This window comes from Centroberyx affinis, unplaced genomic scaffold, assembly GCF_046629955.1.
Source record: "Centroberyx affinis isolate AG114_WGS23_722 - 3 ecotype Tasmania unplaced genomic scaffold, CSIRO-AGI_Caff_v1 ptg004412l_1, whole genome shotgun sequence".
NCBI lineage: Eukaryota > Metazoa > Chordata > Actinopteri > Beryciformes > Berycidae > Centroberyx > Centroberyx affinis.
This window is the reverse complement of record NW_027282091.1, coordinates 40,057-62,500: the sequence shown is the minus strand read 5'-3', so window position 1 is coordinate 62,500 and position 22,444 is coordinate 40,057. Positions and strand designations below refer to the sequence as shown.

The following is a 22,444-nucleotide window of genomic DNA, read 5'->3' as shown; positions in this document are numbered from 1 at the left end:
TAAGCTAAGCTGCTAAATTTCTCTGTGATTCATCCAGAAAAGCTGAATCTAACACAAAAAAACAACTAGCTATTACAACTTATGAGGCCGAATATAGAGCTGTGGAATCAGACAAAACAGAGTGTGGAGGAGAGGGCGACCAGGGGAGCTGTAACAGCGTCAGCCGAGAGAGACGCTCTGCACCGGGGGCTGAACACCTGTGAACGCCCGGTGCTGATCGTCAGGGGGACAGACAGAAAACTCCGCGCTGCAACAAACTTCACGGTGCTTTGGTGAACCTGACTTTGTTTTCTGACAGAATATTATATCGGACTTTGCCGACTCTGAATACAGAACAACAGCGAACAGCGACTGTGTTAACTTTACCTGTAACGTTAACTTGCGGCTACATCCAGCGGCACCGTTCAGCACTCGGTGAGTTGATCCACATAACGTAACTGACTCCAGCGCGCCGGTTTGTTTTATGATCCTTTGAAAACGGGTGCGATTTATCCAGACTCGATGAGGAAAAACGTTTTGTAAATGAAAATAAGCCTCAGTAAAGAGATATAACGCTGCTTTCTCTCTGCTAACTTTGTCTTTGGTGCTACACTGACCGTGAACGCACCGTCAGAGTCAGTGACGCGCGCAATGCATTCTGGTTGTTGTAGGATTCGGCCTTAACAGCGATATGGAGAATCTACAGCCGTTTTCTCAGTTTTCTCTGGTCATAGGGCTCCAATTTCAAAAATAATTGCACATTTCTACTACATGGGTGACCTAGTTTTAATAAATCATCATATTCACAGCAGTGAAATAGGCCTTTAACTTTTTTTGGGTAGTGTTCGGGTATGTCCACGGGTTCTAGAGAGGACCCACGCTAACACAAAGCATTTTTTGCATTAGCATGATGTTTGCCGTCAGTAAAACGCATAATTGAGGTAAGGTTGGGATGATTTGGTATGCTGTTTCACGTCTGATCCATATATTTTGGGAAAGTTGGTTACAAGGCATTTTAACAAACACTATTAATAATCACACTTTTCAGTACACAGAGAAGCACTGAGAAGAATTGTAATGGCAACTGAAACATGGGGTTTTGTATTGCCAAACAGGAAATCTTGAATAAAACCACAGGAAAAACGGACTCAACTGATAAACTGATAAACTGACTGTGGCTTTCTTGACACACGTAGGTTCTTGGGAAGTGTCTCCACACCAATTTCATTAGATCAGAAATAAAAAAAATAAAAAAAACACATGATGAAATCTTACACACCAAAGGTTCCACAGAGAAATAAGCTAAAGGACAATGCCCAAACAAACTAAATGCATATAATCAAGAACACAAATGCAACTAAACCAGCTCCTGAAGCATTGATGTATCATCAGCTATCATTTAACATTTGTTCAAACTGAGAATCTATTCTTTGGGCAAAGTTCAAATCTGAATATAAATGCGCTGTTGCTTGGTGACAAATGGGAGGATTAAGCCGCATTCTTGTCATATCAGATGAGCGAAAGAATAGGATGACATCTCTACAACTTGGAAGCGTTCACGTGTTTAGCTGGTTAGAACGCCTACATTCAGAATATATTTTCATTGGATGCTCTCCAGTTTTCTACCCTCACTGGCATGTGCAACTCAAACTTGAATCAACAAAATTACTCATCATTACAAATCCAATCACAGAAAATGACATCCGGAAACTCTGTCAAATATTTTTTTATTTTTTTATTCTGACGCTAGTTACTAAAACATCTCTGACCTATTTTGATTGTGGCAGTAAACCCTACCTAACCAACAGTTATTTTGTTACAAAGCAAAACTAATGTACAACGTATTTCAAATTAACATTGCTGGTAAAAAATGACCAATATGAAGTAAACATATGGGTAGGAGCAGATTTCCAGGACTACATTCAGGCATATCGCATTTGCACCAAAATTGCACACAAATATGTGACATTAACACGACCTCTGAAACGCCAATTGTGTGGACACGTATTATCTGAAAATAACGTTTCTCCACCACAAATTTCATTACATTCCCCCAGCACAAATTGAAATATGTTCCCTCTGGCACAAATTGAATTACGATGTAAAAGTTGACTAACGGTTAAGTTTAGGCAACTAAAACAACCTGGTTAAGGTTAGGGAAAGGGTTTGGTCATGGTTAAATAAGGAAAACCTGGGTTAGGGTTAAGGGTTAGGTTTGTAAAAAGCTGTCCCATGGCTCCCCACTGCCTCATCCATAGACTGGACAGTTGTGTAGGGAGCCACCAGCAAGGCACGGCCGACGCATGTCACTGGAGCGCCCCTGTCGACGTGAAGCTCGAGGGTAATGAAGAAATAAAATGAAAATGTGACTCACTTCGCAAATGCTGGGATATCATATTGACTCCATGAGGGATATCTTCATATTGTGTCCTACTTGTAAACGGCCATCCTTACTGGAAGTGATATTACCCATCTCCACTCCCTCCAAAAGCTGCCATTGTATTGTCACTTTTGGACTGTTATAAATGAATGTCTCTGTTGGTTTCTATGCAAACTCTGGTCTCATGTATCTTTGTGACTTCCTAGAGGCTTTCTTCATTGATCAATCTCCATGTCAGCCTCAGAATGAGGGAGGCCACGGGAACACAAAGGACAGTTGCTGACAACTATGGTGAGTAGGCCTATATGTGACAACCAGGGAGTGTGTGTGGGGGGGGGGGGGGTGCGCACATTTGTTCAAGTGTGTGTGTGTGTGTGGTTATTCATTAGATGGATTAACCTGACTGTGACTGATGTATCAACACGAGTTCCAGGAATAAGAATCAGCTAGCGTACATGTACTTAAATTAAATCAAAACCATTCATCTGTAAAATCTGAGCTGCTGGGTCTGTGGAATTATTTTAATCGCCTAGTGATCAGCTTTCACTTCCTGGACCTACTTTTAGATGTTAGGCAATATTGTCTTAACCTTTTGTTTTTTGCTGGATCTGCACTTGTTGCCTGGCAACATTTGCTTATTGAACATCCCATCATGGAGGAAGCATTGGCAGCTGGTACTGGGGGGACTTGCTGATTTCAGTGGCTTAACTTGTTTGATGGCTCTGGACTTGCTCAACGAAAAAAATGTCAAATATGTGAACATGTGTATATATTACGTATACCGTGTAAGGCACATTCACACCCACGTTCTCACTCAAATGCACACACACATACAGTGTATGAGTGTACTTCTGCAGAATATCTCTTCATCAGGCCAATGAAATGAAGTGTGACACCCAAGCAAGTTGTAACCAGGTATAAGAGAAAGGAATGAGGGCACACACTCATTCTCTCTCAAACACACACACACACACACACATTCTCACACCTACTCAGAAAGATTTCAGATAACACAGAAAACGCATACATAGTATAATCTACAATATAATACACATATTTAGATATAAAAAAAAATAGCTTGGATTTTCTAGAAAACTACTTGCTAGAAGACTACTCAAAGGTAAGAGTGTTGTTAGTAAAATGAATTTGCATCTTTTGTATATTCCTATTTATAATAACAGCAATCTTACAGATATTGTACCACTTTATAACTTTGCTTTGAAAAGTGCTTTAAATTTATTAGTTGATTTATGGTGTTATTAGTATTATCATCAGTGTTAATATTAGCATTATTGCATTTTTTTTTCTCAAATATCTATTTCAGACTAGGTCAAACATGGATTTGAAAAATGTTTTTGAATATCTGAACCACATGACACGCTGTTTTAATTTATTTGGGGTTCATATTGAAAGTGTGGGAGGACAGATTCTCATATTTGACAGATCTGTTTTCCCCACAGTGTGTATTACACACAGCTTTCCAAAGAAGTGAACAGCCATTTAATTAGCCTCCAAAGGCCATTCATTTCAAATATTTGAAACATTACTTTTGCTCACTTTTACCTTGTACTTTTACCTCATGAAATGTTGTGGCACTAACAGAAGCAATGTGTTTTATGTGACAATATCAGTGAAATGTTACACTTCGCACACCCAATTTTGTTTCCCTCTTTCTAATGCGCTCTCTCCCTCTCCCTCTCTCTCTCTCTCTCCCTCCCTCAGGTGTTGCCATTAGCCTCTTGTTGCCTTGTTACACCTGGTTTGCCGTCAGTAACCTCTCTGTGCTTGGCTACAGTGTTTTCTGTTTGCTCCAGCCAGCACACCATTGTGGAAGTCAAGATTACACAAAGTGGGAGAGAGAGACAGTAAGATTACGAAAGAGAGTAGCACAAAGTAGTTCCCCTAAGTGGGAACTTCCTAGTCAGTTGATTTGTGGTGTGGGAAAGCTAGAGGGAGAACATAAAGTTAGAACCGGTGAAGGAAAGGGTTGAAAAACAGAAACGAAAAGAGAGAGTTAGGACAGTAGAGGAGGGTTTGGAGAGAATAGCCGTCCCTTCACTTTAAGAGACAGATTCCTCCCAACTCCCATCTTTCTCGTCGTCCCCCTCTTCCTCCATCATGGCTCCCACGCGGACGGTCGTCCTGGTGGCACTGGTCCTCTCTCTGCCGGGCTCCGCCGACAGCTTCCAGCCCCTCTTCTCGTTCAAAGGGAATTCCAGCACTCACCGTGACATCACACAGAGGGCGGTCCTCAGAGAGACGGCCGAGGCCTGCAAAGCCATCGCTGCAGCCGAGGGCCGGGACTTCACCCTGAAGGTGAGTGGGCTTATCCGGCGCTCGTGTCATATTGGAAGAACAGGGTGACATCTCGTTGCTATAACTTGGAAGGGTTCACGTTGGAACTCATCGGAACACCCACATCCAAAATTATACACAAACTGAAGCAGATATTGTTTTTTAAATAGGCTTGATTTTTTTTCAGCCAGGACATGTACCATGTATTGATATTAATACATTTAGAAGACTAGATCTGCTTTTTTGTGGCTTATCTGTCTATGAGAGACTGGGCCGCTGCATGCAGTCAAAGCTAACCGAGAGACCCAGCAACCACTTGTGCTTTTCCTCTTTTAATAGATATAAATATCTATAATGTCAGCAACAACAAATTCAGACACTCGTCCAACTTTTGGGCAATGCTTCATTTCAGTCAGGAACACTCGTCATGAAGTTAAAAATCTTTATTGTACAAATGGTTATACAGTTGTATTTGGCAGCACAGGCTCCACTGTGTAGGGTGCTCACTGTAATCCAAGCAGCATGGTAAAAATTCAGCTGGGTGCAAATCAAACCAATGGTTTTGTGTGACTCACACACAAACCCCCCCAAACCAGCAGACCCAGACGCCACCAAAGCGCAAGCCACAAAATAATGTGGAAGTGTGATCCTGCTGAAATTTCAACCTGGATCCCATTGAGTCAGCAAGGAGACTACACCTTATGTAATGGCTTTCCAAGTAATGTGCATCATGCATTAAAAATGACAAATCTGAATTCATACTTATCATGTTTGCCTCTAGTCATAAAGCTATTGAATGTAGTACAAAAATCAAACAATATCCTACCTCACTCTGTTTGGTGCCAGCCATTCCAGGTCAAAGGTATAGAGATAAGACCCTATATGGCTGCACAAGACCATGACACTTTCTCCTGCCCTAATGTTGTCAAGCCCTTTTTACAAGAATTAAGAGTCGTTGTCAGTGTCAGGAAATATAAGACAGAAATGAAAGTTTAAAGGTCCCTTTCGTGGAAAACAGGATTCCCCTTGCCTCTGTGATTATAAAGGAGTTGGATGGTCTATCTAAACATGGTGAAAGTATCAAAACGCACGGTCGCCAACTAAATCCACACAATCCATATTAGAAAAGCGAGCCTCTAAACGAGCCGCTTGGACTTCCGTAACTTTGTGGCGTCACAAAGGTTCGCTCATTATCATTTCTGTAAGAAATAATAGACTAACAAAGTGTTTTTTTCAAAGTGGTTGAGCGGTTTCACTCTTGAAACCGTTAGCTAATCAGAACAGAAGGGTCGTTAATATTAATGAGCCTTAAAGTGACAGAAACAACCTGTTCTTGGCAAGGCTCAGAGAGATGCTGGAAAATGAAGTACAATAGAGGTAACTGTATATGGCGATGGTGCCTGCGAGCTCTTGCTTTCATCTTACACTAGGATTAATGACTGCATCTTTAAATCTTTATGAGCAAAAGTGGACCATCTTTTTTTAAATTAAATCATATGTGAGAGTACATGGCAAGTTCAGATAGATATAGTCTTTATTGTCCCACAGGAAATTTGTTTTCATAGCCAGTACATGCACAGAAACAGAAACCACACCATACAGATATACATACAGGTACATAAACACATACCATTCATCCCCCGTCTGTATCCCAGCACATATACGTGTATCACATTCACAGGTAAGTCTGGCTCTGTACAAGGTCAACGAGGCAGTTTGTTTAGTATAGCTATGGCGGAAGGGACAAGGTAAATGTTCATGGAGGACACATCTGGAAGTAGCAGAACTTGACATACCGTGATGTGCAGGTGGAGCTGCAGACACTGCTGGATCACGTTTCTCACCACTAACTTCCACTTCTGGGTGTGGCTGGTCAGCCCTGGGTGAAGTATCTGAAGACACAGATAAAATCTGTTACTGAGACATCAGTAGGCTAGACTGAAATATTTTGCTTGGTGTTATGCTATGCTTTGTTGTGCTGTTTTGAGTAGGTGAAAACAGGTTGGTGATCTATCCCTGCTTATTAACATTAAATGTGAGAGTACATGGCAAATTCAAGTTAGTTCATGGAGGACACTTCTGGAACTGCCAGAACTTGACCTACCATGCTATGCAGGAGGAGCTGATTGCTCTTCATCACTACTGCTATGCCTAATCCTAGTCATAATGGGTTAGAATAGCTAACTGTATAGGATAGCTCCACTGAACACACACATCTGCAAAAAGCTTTTAGACTTTAAGAAAACACAACGTTTCATATTTCATGGCAGTGTCCAGATAACGGTAGCAAACAAAATGCAAATTGCTGGTTGGTTTGCAGTCAGGCTAGCAAGCTCGTACTACTGTGTAGTTCGCCTGCATTTAGCTGGCTGCTAAGTTCTAGATAAAGTTTTCACACATTCAGACAGAAAGTCAACATAAAAAACTAAACATAAAATAACATACCTCTTATTCTGCTTTTGCCTCCAATCGATTAATGTCAGCTTTTGGCCATGATTCATCGTCATCAGAGTCCTGACTCCTGACGGTCAGCATGTGCATACAGCCACAACTTGCGTGTCCCAGTCAGGTTCCAGTACTTCCGTTTTCGAGACTTGCTTTTTTCTTGCTCATGGTCAAAAGTACGCTGACTAGGGATCAGCTCTCACGGCCCCAGTGCTGGCATCACTATACTGTAGTAGTTGGAAATGGCAAACTGGCCCTATATCAGCTGTCATCATTAATTGACCAGCGTTTGTCCCACCTTATTGAGTTGATGAACTTGACCAACAACCTATCAGATCTGGGGTGGCCACTGGGGTGGCCAATGAGATTCCACCCCCTAAAATCGCCATTGCATGTTTTAGCTGGATTGTTTTCATCATGGCAGTGTCGCAGAGACATTGGCTCATAAGTGTCAGCAAATCCAGAAAAGAGCCTGCGACTTTTCCTCTCTGTATATTTAGGTAGCCTAATTGAGTGCGCACTCTGCTACTCTGCCAAGTAGCAGAGTGCATTTTTAAGTTAGCATACTCGTTTAAAACTAATTGGAATTATAATGTGGATGCGATCTAATGAGCACATGTTATAGGCCTACTGTGTAGATGACTGTCACTTTGATCTTGGAGCTGATTCCGGAGTCTCGGTGGAGCCATCCTGTGCGCAAAATGATAAGATATGGTTTTTGTAGGTCTTAAATTCCATGCGCAATCAACAGATGATAACAGCCACCGCCTGTTGATAAATCCCTCCCTTTATTTTGCGCCTCAGCCATGGAACACCCACAAATGCATATGCAATTATACCAAAGCGCAAAAAACGGCATACCCAGATCAACCCACGGTTTCAGGCACAAATGCCCTGTGCGCTGGCTTAGTAGATCAGAAAACAAGGTTTTAACACCCGCAATGCATTTTGCACTGCCACAAACCTTCAGTAGATCCGGGCCTTAATATTAGTCTTACCTCGGTCTGAATAATGTGTTTTTGGTCTTTGGTTAGACATAGGGTATCTTTTCCAAAGATTGTTTTATATTTGTTTGCATCCATCTTCACTGTTCAGTATCATTCCTTCTACACCAACAGCATTGTGTCCAACAGTGTCCCGTTATACATACCCTCCAAACTAATTTTCACCATGTGTGCTGATTTGGAAATTATTTCCCTCACTGATACAAGTACTGAGAAGTAGAGATTTCGAGCAAGGTGGTGTAGATATAAGAAGCAATGTGGCTGGAGATCCATGCACATTCAGAAATGTACAGCTACTACTTACCCCTATCCAGTGCATAAATGTCAGTCATGCCTAGGCTAGGGAAATTAGTGGCTTCGTTGATCACAGATGCCAACCATTTCCAATGATCATGATAAGCATGGCTCCTTAATGTATTGCATGTGTGAAAGGGGTAAGAAGAGAAAATGCAACGAGCAAACGTGCTTTAAATCGACTGTATTTTTACACTGAACAGAAGTCTAAACGCAACATACAACAATTTCAAATATTTTCGGAGTTAGTTCATATAAGGATTTCAATCGATTGAAATCAATTACTTTGATATTAATCCATTGATTTCAGATAATTGGGAACACAGATATGCAGTAAAGAGGTGATTGTATGTCAACGAGTAATACATTTGCTTTGCTTGTCAGCTGAAGCTTATAATAATTCTGTGAAAGGCAAGGCACAATATATCTAAAACTGTGATCTGTAAATTTTGAAGTCAGTGTATCCTAGTGTAATTAGGTAAAAAAACAAAACATTATGACATTATTTGTCATTTATTTTACAGTAGAAAAAAATAATGATTCACCTCCATATAAAAAGGGAAAATAGGTTTTCAGCTCTGTTAATAAACTCTGACCAAAACATACCTCACTCCACGGGAGATGGACAAACTGGACAAAAGTAGGAAAACAAGAAGGAAGCAAGCTTAGCCTGTGTGCATATCAATAGCATATCTTGTGTTACACATAAGTAGGTTTTAGTGGAGAGAGACAGAGAAGAGAGAGAGGGGAGAAGACATGCGTCAACAGTCCCAGGCCGGATTCTAACCCACAAAGTTGCAGTTACATAGACCGCTTTACTCACCAGGATGCCCAAGTACTGAGTATTAACAGACCCAACTTTGCTTCAGGAAAGTGAAAGAAAGGCACAGATTCAGTTGTGAAGTCAATACACCACCTAGTGGAGAAATGTTTTATTGCACAAGGAACAGTAGTGTACAAGAGGACAGCACTGTAGACCACTGCCGTAGCCCGCAGAGGCTGTTGCTGTAGATTAACTACAGCTCCCCAAAAATGTTGATTTGGGTCGACAGGGAAAGCAACATGGAGCAGATCGAAGAGTGACTAGCTGAGGAGATTTGCAAATATGTTAATTTGTACAATACCTCATCCCCAAATTATAAAGATTAGCAGATTTCTGAATTCGTGGTGACACATATCCCAGAACATGGATTTTAGAGACTGTAAACACTACTACTTCTTCTGTTATTACTTCTGTGCTAACAAAGCACGACACTGCCATCTAGTGTTTCGGTGGTCTATGCGCAGAATCACCAACGCAGAACTATAAATGCTTGCACTGCCAACACCTACGGCGTTGCTACGGCAACACTTTGACACAGAACCATAAATCAGCCCTTAGTCCAATCAGCTGAAGCCAGCTAGTTTCCTCACTGAACTTGCATTGCTCATTATATAATAAATAATTTTCTTTTTTTTTTTAATTTCTCTGTCTCTAGATTAATAATAGCCTGTCGGTCGGCCAGGTGGTAAGCGCTTGTTCCTCTACCGGCACCTCCGACTCGGTCCTCTCCACTGTCATGTTCCACACTTCCATCGCCAATATGTACTTCAGCAACGCGATGGTGGATGTGGTGTTCGCACTGAGTCAGGAGCGCCACTTTGACGACGAGACCTTCCAGGGGGGACGGGATGTCATCATAGCAGGTACAGATGAAGCGTTTTGCTCCAAATTTGAAAACTACAAATGTCAGCAGATCCTCAAAACTGAACTTTGCATAATACAGTCAAAAGGTAATAACGTTAACATAACACCGTGGAAGTTTGTAGGGCAGTAGAAGACGAGTTATCAAGTTACGGTTTACAAATCCCGTTACTAACACAGGCGAGTTTGGAGCAGTGAGAAAATATTTCTTCTGTCAATAACTGTATATCCTTATTGCACCTCACCCACCCATTTCAATTCCTCTCCCTTTCCATAAGGTCCATTTATCTTAACCATTGTAGACATTTTCCACTTACAAGTCATTAAAATGCTGTATAGAATTCTGTGTTGATACTGTTTGAGTAGATAATGTGAAAAATTGAAAATGACATTTGATTCAATCTTTCACACCCCATTGCTGTCACTTGTACTTCTCACAGAACCCACAATTGGAAACAATATTAAGCCTATAGTATCTGATTTGTTGGGTGAGTGGCCTTTTATTGGGACCAGCCCAAGGCACACCTGTGCAATAATCTGGCTGTTTAATCAGCATCTTGATATGCCACACCTGTCAGGTGGATGGATTATCTTGGCAAAGAAGAAGTGCTCACTAACACGGATTTAAACAATTTCTCGAACTTGTTTGTTTTGTTTCATTCTACAGCGTAACCTGATCACACCATAAAACAACACCCATATGCACATTCACAAACAAATGTTCATCATTGTTCTGCCTGTCCCAGAGAAACGCTAAATTCTAAATTGAATCTATCACAGATTGCCATTTGGTCTGATTATGTTACTTGCTACTTTTAAATTACTTATTTATTTTAGACTCCAGTTTGAATACCATTATCGTCATCTACATATATTTCTCTGATTTGAAGTAATGTATTTGTAATATCACAATATTAAAATGTTTTCCCCCTTTCAAATATGTTATTGTGTAATCCAGCAAGTAACTACCTTAAGCGTCTATCATCAGTTTACTTTAGTGAATTACCCATTCCAAGTTTTGGTAATCTTTACTTTAATCCCTGTACATTTATGCTCTAAACTTGCTCCAGGCCCAAGTACTCCAACCTGTAGGAACTGTACAAGAGGGAATTGCACCAATCAGCATCTTGATATGCCACACATGTCAGGTGGATGGATTATCTTGGCAAAGAAGAAGTGCTCACTAACACGGATTTAAACAAATTTGTGAACAAAATTTGAGAGAAATAAGCCTTTTGTGTGCATAGAAAGAGTCTTAGATCTTTTATTTCAACTCATGAAAAATGGGAGCAAAAACAAAAGTGTTGCGTTTATATTTTTGTTCGGTATACTTCAAACAAATGGATAAAATTCTATCATTGGTGATCTCTTTATTATATCTCTTGTGCAAAAAACAAAACAAAAACAAACCTAAAATTAATTGTAACAATTTGTACAAAAAATGGTTTCTTTCAGACAAGAAAAGCACCATGTAACGAAATGCAATGCAATTTACGGCACGAGGTACAACACACACACACACTGTGGCGTCTCCCTGTGCTACTGCCACTAACCGACAGCAGAGGGAGCCAGAGAGCAGGGTGAAGCCAGCGTCAGCTGGGGATGGTAGTTGATCGTGATACATCCACTGTCAGCTCACGGTCACTCTTCTATTCTACTGTTTAGGAGTGTCTGCTGTGAAGGCCAGTGTGAAGCTGGAGAGCTTTGTCTCAGGGAGGTGGAGCCTGGGACGAGTCTGTCACACCCTGCAGGTGAGATGGATGGACAGACAGACTGATGTTGGTATTGTCATTATTATTATCATTATTGGGGGGGGGGGGGGATCAAGATATTCATTACGATGTTTCCCTACATATTTAGGACTTCTACAGTCACAGTAACTGGGTGGAGCTGGGCAGCAGGACTCCCTATAGCGCCCTGATCAGACCTGACCAACCTCTGGAGAACCTGGCAGGTAGGACACTGCTGTGTGTGTGTGTGTGTGTGAGTGTGTATGTGTCAAAGCTGCAATAAAACGATTGCTTGGTTAGCATGGCTGTACGCTAGAGTGAGAAATCACACAAGGCGCATTGTTACCATAACACATCTGTCACCTGTTACTCAAGAAATACATACTCACGCACACACACACACACACACACACACACACACACACACACACACACACACACACACACACACACAGAGGCATGGACACATTGTTATTCACTGTTTTCTGTATCTTCCATTCACTACACATGCACATGCTCACACACACACACATATGAGTAATCCACATACTCGTTCATTCATGCATTTTGTGCAAACACACACTGGCACAATAATTCCCTCATACAATTTCTTGATCTTGTTTGTTTTGTTTCATTCTACAGCGTAACCTGATCACACCATAAAACAACACCCATATGCACATTCACAAACAAATGTTCATCATTGTTCTGCCTGTCCCAGAGAAACGCTAAATTCTAAATTGAATCTATCACAGATTGCCATTTGGTCTGATTATGTTACTTGCTACTTTTAAATTACTTATTTATTGTAGACTCCAGTTTGAATACCATTATCGTCATCTACATATATTTCTCTGATTTGAAGTAATGTATTTGTAATATCACAATATTAAAATGTTTTCCCCCTTTCAAATATGTTGTTGTGTAATCCAGCAAGTAACTACCTTAAGCGTCTATCATCAGTTTACTTTAGTGAATTACCCATTCCAAGTTTTGGTAATCTTTACTTTAATCCCTGTACATTTAATCTCTTATGCTCTAAACTTGCTCCAGGCCCAAGTACTCCAACCTGTAGGAACTGTACAAGAGGGAATTGCACCAACAACCTTCTGCCTGAGGTGCTGCAGCAGGGGCTTCTCACCTCGGGGTACTTCGACGTCCTCTCCTCAGCCAAACCTGCAGGTAACCTGGAGGGATCATTACTGGGTTCTCCATACAAGAGACGGAGACAGCTGATCAACTGGAAGCCAGAGAGCTGAGATCACATCCAAATAAACTGATCATTAATGAGGTCTATATGTCATCGTCATGAATGATGAATGAGAATGTGTACTTGCTTTTTCTCTCTACCCCAAGGTAAATGCAGTCATGGTGGCACATTTGACCGGACCAGCCGGCAGGACCCAGTGGGAGGCATCAATAAGGATGACACTGCGGCCAGCCACGGCTCGCTGCACCACACAGCAGCCGACCTCGCTATTAATGCTACTGTGGAGCTGCTGGAGGACATCAGATTAGCGGTTGGAGACAAGAACTTCCTACGGTATGGGTCACTCCCACTTGAGCCATTTTGTATCCCTATTTGAAGTAAGCCGAGTGACCTTCCTGCGGTATTGGTCACTTTCACTTGAGTCATTTTGTGTCCCCGTTCAAATTAAGCAGAGTGAAATTCTTGCGGTATTGGTCACTCTCACTTGAGCCATTTTATATCCCTATTTGAAGTAAGCCGAGTGACCTTCATGCAGTATTGGTCACTTTCACTTGAGCCATTTTGTGTCCCCGTTCAAATAAAGCAGAGTGAAATTCTTGCGGTATTGCTCAGTCTCACTTGAGCCATTTTGTATCCCCATTTGAATTAGGCAGAGTGAACTTCCTGCGGTATTGGTCACTTTCACTTGAGCCATTTTGTGTCCCCATTCGAATTAAGCCGAGTAAACTTCCTGCGGTATGGGTCACTCTCACTTGAGCCATTTTGTGTCCCCAATTTGGTGAATTTTGTGCCTCAATTTGAGGGATGCAAAAATAGCCACTTTAAAATGGCCACAGAGGGGAGCTGTAACATCAAATGAAGCCAAAGATTAAGAACATGCCTGGTTTACCAACTTGATCACACAAGGCACATGCTGGGGCGTCGGACCACCCCGGACTCTGAAAGCCCCGGATTTGTATTTTGACAAATTTGTAATATCTCACTAATTTCAGTTGGAACCTGTGTCCATCCAGGCAGCATTATGTGATTGCAGTGAATAGCAGTCCCTTGCAAACCTATACTGATGCCAACTGTTCTGATAATGGCCCCTAAAATTTGCAAGTGACACGTTCTTCTGGTCTCCATAACATTTTGTAATTCAAATTGTGGTGTTATTTGTGCTTTGTTGTCACTGTCCCATGCAAATTCATGTAGTTATGCCGCTGTGTGACCATTTCTAAGTTGTACATTGAGCACTATTAGATGCCTGCCATGCTACTGAGCTGAAATGATAATGTAAACATTTCCTAATGGAATTTATCATGTAACTTTGTCAGCAGGCAAATGGTTGGGCAATGTATTCATGATGCTGTTAGTTATGCACCATCACACGCTTGCTTCTGCTAAATCATTTTGTGATGATTCAGCAATTTTCAGTATAATTTGTCAATGCCAATGTACAGGGTCAAATAAGTGATCACTGGCCCCGAGCAGGATAGACTGGACAGGCTTAAGAGACACCCACAAATGGCATGAAGACACTGTAATTATGTGTTGTCTCTCTCTCTCTCGTTCCCTCAGCTTGATGGGCCTGTCCCAGTCCTCTGTGCTGTGCTTTGTTATTGACACTACAGGCAGTATGAGCGACGACATAGCCGAGGCTAAGAGGGTCTCATTCTCCATCATTGACAGTAAGAGGGGAACCCAGCAGGAACCCTCTGCCTACATATTGGTCCCTTTCAATGACCCAGGTAGGTCATTCATAGTATCTGTAGTCCATTATACAGGAGTGACTGTTAATATATGACTAGAATTCATCCAAGTTAAAGGAAATCTATGAAGGTATTATTGTAGCAAAACACAGGACTTTATTTGTTCATGTATTTTTTCTTGGAATATATTTTTTGATGTTCATGTTGAGTCATCAAGGAGACACGTTAAGTTGGGTTTGCAAGCTTTGAGACAATCATTCAATTGTTGAGACTTGGATTGTGCAAAAGGGAGTACAATTTAATATGAGGAAGATGCCAATATTTTGCACACTCGGTGTCTATTTTTGTTGTGTATTCAGGTTTTGGACCTCTGATAATGACAACCAATGCAGACGTCTTCAAAGACAGCATCAATAAGCTTTCAGCAAGTGGAGGAGGGGACCTCCCAGAGTTGTGCTTGTCTGGACTGCAGGTGTGTATGTGTGTGTGTGTGAGAGAGAGAGAGAGAGACTTTAAAACTTAAAAAAAAGTGTATTTTTTTCTTTCTTTTTTTCTATTTTTTTTTTTTATATAACATTTCACTTTTTAGCATGTCCACCCTCATTAGAGTTCAGAGGCAGTCATCCTTCTACATTAACTTTTACCACTCACATTCAGGCTTTTTCTTTTGCTTTCAGTATCAGTAATTGCCAAATTACAAATTTATTAAATTGCTGAATTGGTAGCTTATATCTTGGAAAGGAGGATCCTGGAACAGAATTGTTGTTGTTGTTTCATTTTTTGTTTTTCAAATGATATTTGATTTAGTTATTTATTTGTTTTATTTTTATTAATTTTAATTTTAGATCAGCTTTTATTTAGTTCTAGTGAAGGTAACGCCTGTATGTAAGTTTGTAGTTGTTGTTTATACTCACAGGAAATTAACCAAGTATAATTTCTAATTATAATGTATAATAGATGATTTGACCCATTCACTTCTCGAGGTAAAACAATGATTTGATTTCCTTGGGGGGGTTTTTCCACAGCTTGCCCTGACGGCGGCTCCACCCTCCTCTGAGATCTTTGTCTTCACTGACGCTGCAGCCAAAGATGCCCATCTGAAAAGCACCATCACCGCCCTCATAGAGAGCACCAAGTCTGTGGTGAGTATGGGTCGACTTTTTACCGTTCTCTCTTTTCACATTTCAAGGCAGCCCTTTGGCTTGGATGACAAATAGAGTCTAAAAATAAAAACAGTAGAAATAATAATAATAATAATAAAAAAAAACACTATAAAGCAATAAAATAGAATGCTAACAGTTGTGAGCTTAAACATATGCTGGTGACAGTTTAAGCACACTGTAGACTATTGGTTAGAAATATGGGGAAGGACTATGAATTGCTAACATGTATGGATTAAGATATAATCATAATGCATTACAATATCAGCTGTATTTATAAACTCAAATCTAAGCAACAAAATCCACAAACCAATTCATTCCATAGAAAGAAAAGAAAGTCTTGCGTATTCATTACATACAGAAAATTATCTATTTATCCCAATCTTGAACCCACCTTTTGCCACACCACTACATCTCTCCTTCTCTCCTTCTCTCTCCTAACACTTTCAGGTAACCTTCATGTTGACAGACACCCTGTCCAGCCGGCGTCGCCGAGGGCTTCAGAGCGCGACGCCACGCAGCCTGAGCCAATCAGATGCCCAGCTGTACCGTGACCTCGCCCAGGCTTCCGGAGGTCAGGCCATTGAGGTCTCCAAGACGGACCTCTCACTGGCCACTAGTGTCATAGAGGACTCCTCTGCCGGCGCTGTGGTAAGACAAATCGATAACCAACTAAGTATCTGACTGAAGCTGGGAAAACACATTACTTTTACCCTTATCTTTCATCCCTCCCTCTTTCACAGCAGTCCCTTTCCCTCCCTCTTTCAGGTGACAGTTTTTCAGGCAGTAAGGAATCCAGGGACGCCTGATAACTTTACCTTTACTGTTGACGGATCACTGAGGAACCTGACTGCCTACATTACAGGAGCCTCGTCACTCACCTTTAATCTCACCAGCTCCACAGGTACAGCCGTGTGTGTGTGATATTTTAAAGGTGCTATGTGTAGCATTTTTAAACATCAATATTGGTATAATTACCATAAACATATGAGATCATGGTCAAGAAGATTGGTAGCCTCTATCACACGCTAGAGGTATTGTTCGTGCTGCTGTTTCTCAAAATTAAGACCACATTTCCCATAAACCTGTTGCTACTTGCCCCCCCTCTCCTTCCCTGGCATTGCTCCGTGTTTGTTTTCTCTTTGTCTTTACTGAACAGGTTATACATGTTGGAAGTGATTTCTCCATCAGCCTTTCACTCCTTCCACCCTCTACCATTTTGAGAAACTCTGAAAGCTTTAGCTCGGTTTGCAGTGGAAGAACAGCGCCCTCTTGCTGTTTTGTGCCATAAAGCAATCTGTAAAGCAATCCAGCAGATTTCCCAAAGAAATCTGATCCAGTGGCACACAATGTAAAATGCAGTGTAGAGGCTGAGAAACCTCTCAGCCATGGTCTCATTTGTTTACAGTAATCATACTAATGCCTCAACAATAATGTGGTAATGATTTATTGATATTAAAATGCTCCACCTAGCAGCTTTACATGTGTTTCTCTCTCCTCCAGGTGCGTCCCAGAGTTCCAGTCAGTCCAGCGGTCCTCTGGGATCCTTCACCACGGTGGGAAACCTCCGTCGGTTCAGCCTCAACACTGACAACCAAACGGGATCATGGGAAATCAGCGTGAACTCTAATGACCCCTACACTCTCAAGGTCACAGGTCAGTAGGATGGTGGAGTTAGAGGTGTTAAATCAACAGCTCGGCTAAAATTGAGACTGTTGCTATTATCAACAGTAGTCCCACTGATCTGCTTTGTTGTGTTCCCCAGGTCAAAGTTCAGTGAACTTCATCTATAACCTTGTGGAGGCATATGAGGGAGCCCACGGGGACTACAGTCTGAAAGAGGGGCGTCCTCTCACGGGTCAGACCATTTTCATCATCACTGTCATCTTCATCATCATAATCTGTAGCCAAAGTCCCCCAAAAAGTTCTTGGTGTCCTCTCAATCCTGCCCTGTGAAATAAAGTCTTCTTGAACCCATCTTATACACTCCTGTGAACCTCCTCCTCTATGTTGATCTCTGTTGACCTATTACATCGATACTTACCTATTTTCTTTTTCTCTCTGGCCCCCCTCCTTCAGGTGGTAATACCAGCCTGTTGGTCTCTGTGACAGGAAGTGACACAGTAAAGGTGTCAGAGGTCACTCTGGTGGAAGGCTCGGGTGGGTCACGGGAGGTCAATGGATCATTGCAGGTATATCATATGTTACACTTGATGAACTAGAATACATTTTGCCATTTGAGGCTGCTAGATTTGAATGTAACAAGACTAGGTCAAAACCTAGTATATGGCTGGACCGTGTATGGGTGTGCCAGGTGCCACGGCCGACCAATGGTGTAACTTCATCACTCAGTCAGTCAGTCAGTCAGTCAATCAGTCAGTGACAGACATTCGCGTTTATAGGGCTGGCCCCGCAGTTGCGATAACCCTTAACAGCCTAAATCACAAGGTGGGGCTGCAACAGAGAAGACCGTCCCATCCCCATTAATTGAGACGCTGTAGATTTGCCATATTTGTTCAGATTTCTGGGTGTTGAAGTTCAGCTTTAAGTTTCACAGCTTCTGTCCTTTTGGTTTTCTTTTCCTACAAAGAGTCACAAATCATGCAAATATCATGTCTTCTGATGGCAAAGACATCTCTTACATCTAGCATTAACCCAGTAAAAACTCAGGTGTACTGTAACTGGACCCAAGACGCAGTGAAGGTCCAATCGTCCAAACTATATCCAGGTGTTGAGAGGCACATTTGGCCACATTAATACCAAAGTGTAAATGCTGCTGAGTTGCCAATACACATACAACTGAGTGGACTAGATGCAAATAATGGCTCACACATGAATTCAGCTAGTAGTAGTGAAAATAGTAAAACATCAAGAATGAATCGTTATACTCTTGATACTATGATCAACTCACGTTTTCATCTACCTTGTGAGACTTAAGGATGCAAGACCTCAAAACAAAATGCATAATCAGTCTTTCTATCTGTCCACAGTCAGTGGGAAGCGGTAACTTCCTAGTTACATTCCGTGACGTCCCAGCGGGTGACTTTGTGGTGCGCCTGAAAGGAGAGGACAGCACCACCTCCAGATCAGCAACCACATCCAGCAGCTTCCAGAGGCAGGCCTCCACACAGATCAAGACCTCTAGCATCTCTGTCACCGTGAGCACATCCACCATCCTTTTACCGTCTCAATGAAGCAGCCCTTCACTTTGCTTGAACATCATGTGAAAGACCTTGATAGGTGCTCATGACCAGGCTTTTAGAATCCTAGTTGGGGACAATTGCAAACAGGCAGAATGACTTCTTGAAAACAGACCAACACTACCATAGTTGCCTTGGCTTCAACCAACAATATCACTTCTAACAGCATGGCATTGTTGGACCAACTTTGGCTTGGTGGAAATATGAAGACAACAGTGACCAAACATAGGCTAGACATGTTTTGCAGCAACCATACCAATGATGGTCCAACGTTGGTCTAATGTAGGTAAAGATGGCCATATTCTAACCACCACCAGACAAAATTACATTGGCCTAAAGTCTTGACTCATTGTTGGCCCAACAGAACAGCTTACATAGGCCCAAAGTTGCCACCTGGGACCATGTTCCCTCACCATACCAAGGCCCAACATAAACGAAACATAAATGCTCATCATGGTCTCTCTCTCTCTCATCATGGTTATATACAAAAACGTAAGAAATGCTTACCATTGTCTCTTTCTCTTTTACCTTCCCTCCTCCTCTTTTCCAGGCCCAAGCCAACAGCACCACCATAGAACCAGGCTCCACCATCTCCGTCCCTTTCACCGTATCCATGACCACCAACGGGGTCGTCAACGACACCGCCAGTGGGACGTTCACGGTGCGGGCCAACAACGACCGCAGCTACACCTCCAGTTCACCCGCCACCGTCTCCATAGCGGCGGGCAGCGGGGGCAAAGCCAACGGCACCGTGACGTTAACGGTACCGGCCAGCGCCGCTTCAGGGACAGACGTGACCCTGACTATCGAGGCAGAGAACGCAGCTGCCACTGACATCAACTACGCCGTCCTCAGGCTCTCTGTGGTTGCCGAGGTAAGAGCCAGATGGATGGGAGATGGAGGCGAGGCGGGATAGGAAGGCGGTATGATGAAAGTAAACATTAAAGGTGCTATGTGTAGGGTTGTACTCAATTGGTAGCCACTATCTCATGCCAGTGGTATTGTTAGTGTTTCTCAAAATTAAGACCACATTTCCCTGTTTGATCCTGTTGCAAAGGTGACGTTGCTCCTTTGGTCTTCTGCTTTTTCCAAAGGCCTTTCGCTCCTTCCACCATCTGTCTTTGGCAGAAACTCTGAAAGCTTTAGCTCCGTTTGCACAAGAACAGCACCCTCTTTCTGTTTTATGTGGTAAAGCAATCTCCCTTTGTGCCATAAAGCAAACCAGCAGACTTTCCACAAAATCTAGCCCAGTGGCACACAATATAAAATGTAGTGCAGAGGCTGGTAGAGGCTTCCAATCTTCATGGCAATGGTCTTCTTTGTTTGCTGTAATTTTACTAATATCTCAGAACTAATGTTGTGATGATTCATTGATGTAAAAATGCTCCACATAGCACCTTTAATGAATTTCAAGTGCCTAGATTTCATTCTCGTTTTTTTGCTTTTTCATTCTGTAAGATTTCCATGATTCATCTCTTTTCCTCCCCTCCTCTCACCCTCTCACTCTTTCTCCAGGTGACAGATTTCACCAGCCCGGTGTGCCAGGTCGTCAGCATATCAGCTACCTGTCCTTCCTCCTCATCGCTCTGCAGTTCCTCCCAGTGGGAGTTCTCCGCCAACCTCACCGACGGCATCAACGGCACCGGCATCGAGAGCCTCACCGTCCGCCAGGGGAACGGCACCCTCAACACCAGCACGGCGGTCGGAGCGGGGGGCGAGAACGTGACGGTCGCCACCTACAGCGCCTCCTGCTGTTCGCAGAACGTAGAGCTGGTCGCCGTGGACGCAGCGGGAAACGTGGGGACGTGTGCGGGACAAGTGAAAGCCACTACGACCACCTCGGCTGCCCCCGTGACCACAACTGCCGTGAATCCAACATCCACTGGAGGACACACTTTGACCATATCACAGAGTCTCTGGATCAGCGTTGTCGTTGCTCTCCTGTGGAAGTAAATGGGGTAAATGAATTATTGGGTGCACTTGAATCAAGCGCCCTCTCAGAAAGTCTTTAGATCTTTTTTTTTTTTTTTTTTCACCGGGTGGAATGGTTTTGAAGGGAATAAAGTAAGAGTTTTCTTTCCGTTTGAAAAGAGGACAATGCAAAAAAAAAAAAAAAAAACTCCATGCCCTGTGGAATTAACAAAGAATGTATTTAGAACAAAGTCTGTCCTTTTAAATATAGAATTTATTGTCTAATTGAATTGAAAATATATGACTCTTTTGTTAGAGTTGTATGATAAAAGCCATATCTGTGACATTTTAGTTCCAAATGTTATTACAAACACTGTGAAATTGCAACTGTTAAGACCGACATTCATAACCTTGTATCAGCACAATGTAACTGCAAAACAAATGTACTAAAATAAGCACTACTACTGGTTTCTGTATTGAATTTACATTATTTTACACAAAATTACATTACATACATGTGCAATGTACAATGTTCCTACAGAAACTCACAGGATTATTTGTGGGTTGTTTGTTCATTTTTTTTTATGTTCAAAACATAATCAAAATCATTTGTCATTTGTGATGTTGATGAAATAACCTTGCAGGACATAATCTAATCAGCAGCATGTGTTATCTATATGCTACACAGGCCCATGCAGTTACAGCTTGTAATATGGAAGAGGCTTAACAGAGTTTAGGTGTAAATTCATTCTCACACATTGACAAGTTTTAAGTAACTATACCAGCAAACTTTACACAGTACTTTTTATTAACTTTACTATACATGTAACAGATCAATATCAGTAGATAATAACCTGTTAGCCAACAGAACAACAACAGAAAATATTTTTTGCTCTATTTCATTTGGATACATATATATTTGTCTGATATTGTGTTTTGCATATTAACATTCTGTGTTGTTTACAAAACACAAAAAATGAAGTAAAATAAAATGTATTCAAGATGATATATTCTTATTACACTCTTACTACATGCCATTACTTTTATGGTGTTTCGGTTTGGCAATAAATGACAGCAGGTGTTATAAATTAGTCTACCAACCTTAACGAAAAAGAATTATAATATTATAAAAAATTAAACTGCAATAGATATTTGAGTTATACTATACAAATACCACAGTAAAATTAAAAGTCTCTATAGGAATATTATACTGATACCATAGGAGAAAAAGATACCATAAAGCAGTGATTCTCAACCTTTTTCATATCAAGGACCTCGTAATTTAGTCCACATCGGGGCCATGGACCCCCATTTGATGAGATTTTGTCTCTCGGACCCAAATCTGTGAATATTTTTAATGTTAGATATGATTTTGTCCAGAATCCCATGACTATCTGTATTGTAGATAGAGAGATAACAATGAAATTATGATCAAAACAGTCATTCTTCTACATTCTCTAA

At 41.6% G+C, this 22,444-nt stretch overlaps 1 protein-coding gene across 1 annotated transcript; it reads left to right on the top strand.

Moving 5' to 3' along the window:
• The first annotated feature begins 3,327 nt into the window (after nucleotides 1–3,327).
• Nucleotides 3,328–21,953, top strand: LOC139664995 (von Willebrand factor A domain-containing protein 7-like). Its single transcript, XM_071543927.1, has 18 exons — nucleotides 3,328–3,479; nucleotides 4,082–4,675; nucleotides 9,876–10,083; nucleotides 11,747–11,832; nucleotides 11,942–12,035; nucleotides 12,865–12,993; nucleotides 13,168–13,354; nucleotides 14,582–14,751; nucleotides 15,072–15,184; nucleotides 15,738–15,854; nucleotides 16,323–16,523; nucleotides 16,641–16,776; nucleotides 17,376–17,528; nucleotides 17,638–17,730; nucleotides 17,952–18,064; nucleotides 18,863–19,030; nucleotides 19,623–19,946; nucleotides 20,588–21,953. Exons 2-18 carry the CDS (start codon nucleotides 4,478–4,480, stop codon nucleotides 21,023–21,025), a joined length of 2,928 nt encoding a protein of 975 aa, XP_071400028.1. The 5' UTR covers nucleotides 3,328–3,479; nucleotides 4,082–4,477; the 3' UTR covers nucleotides 21,026–21,953.
• Nucleotides 21,954–22,444: the final 491 nt, after the last annotated feature.

Bases quoted from the DNA above. Each gene is read 5' to 3' on its own strand.
- LOC139664995 (XM_071543927.1), top strand. From the start codon at position 4,478: ATGGCTCCCACGCGGACGGTCGTCCTGGTGGCACTGGTCCTCTCTCTG. The intron at 15,855-16,322 runs GTGAGTATGGGT...TAACACTTTCAG, and splicing joins TAGAGAGCACCAAGTCTGTG to GTAACCTTCATGTTGACAGA. The intron at 18,065-18,862 runs GTATATCATATG...ATCTGTCCACAG, and splicing joins AGGTCAATGGATCATTGCAG to TCAGTGGGAAGCGGTAACTT.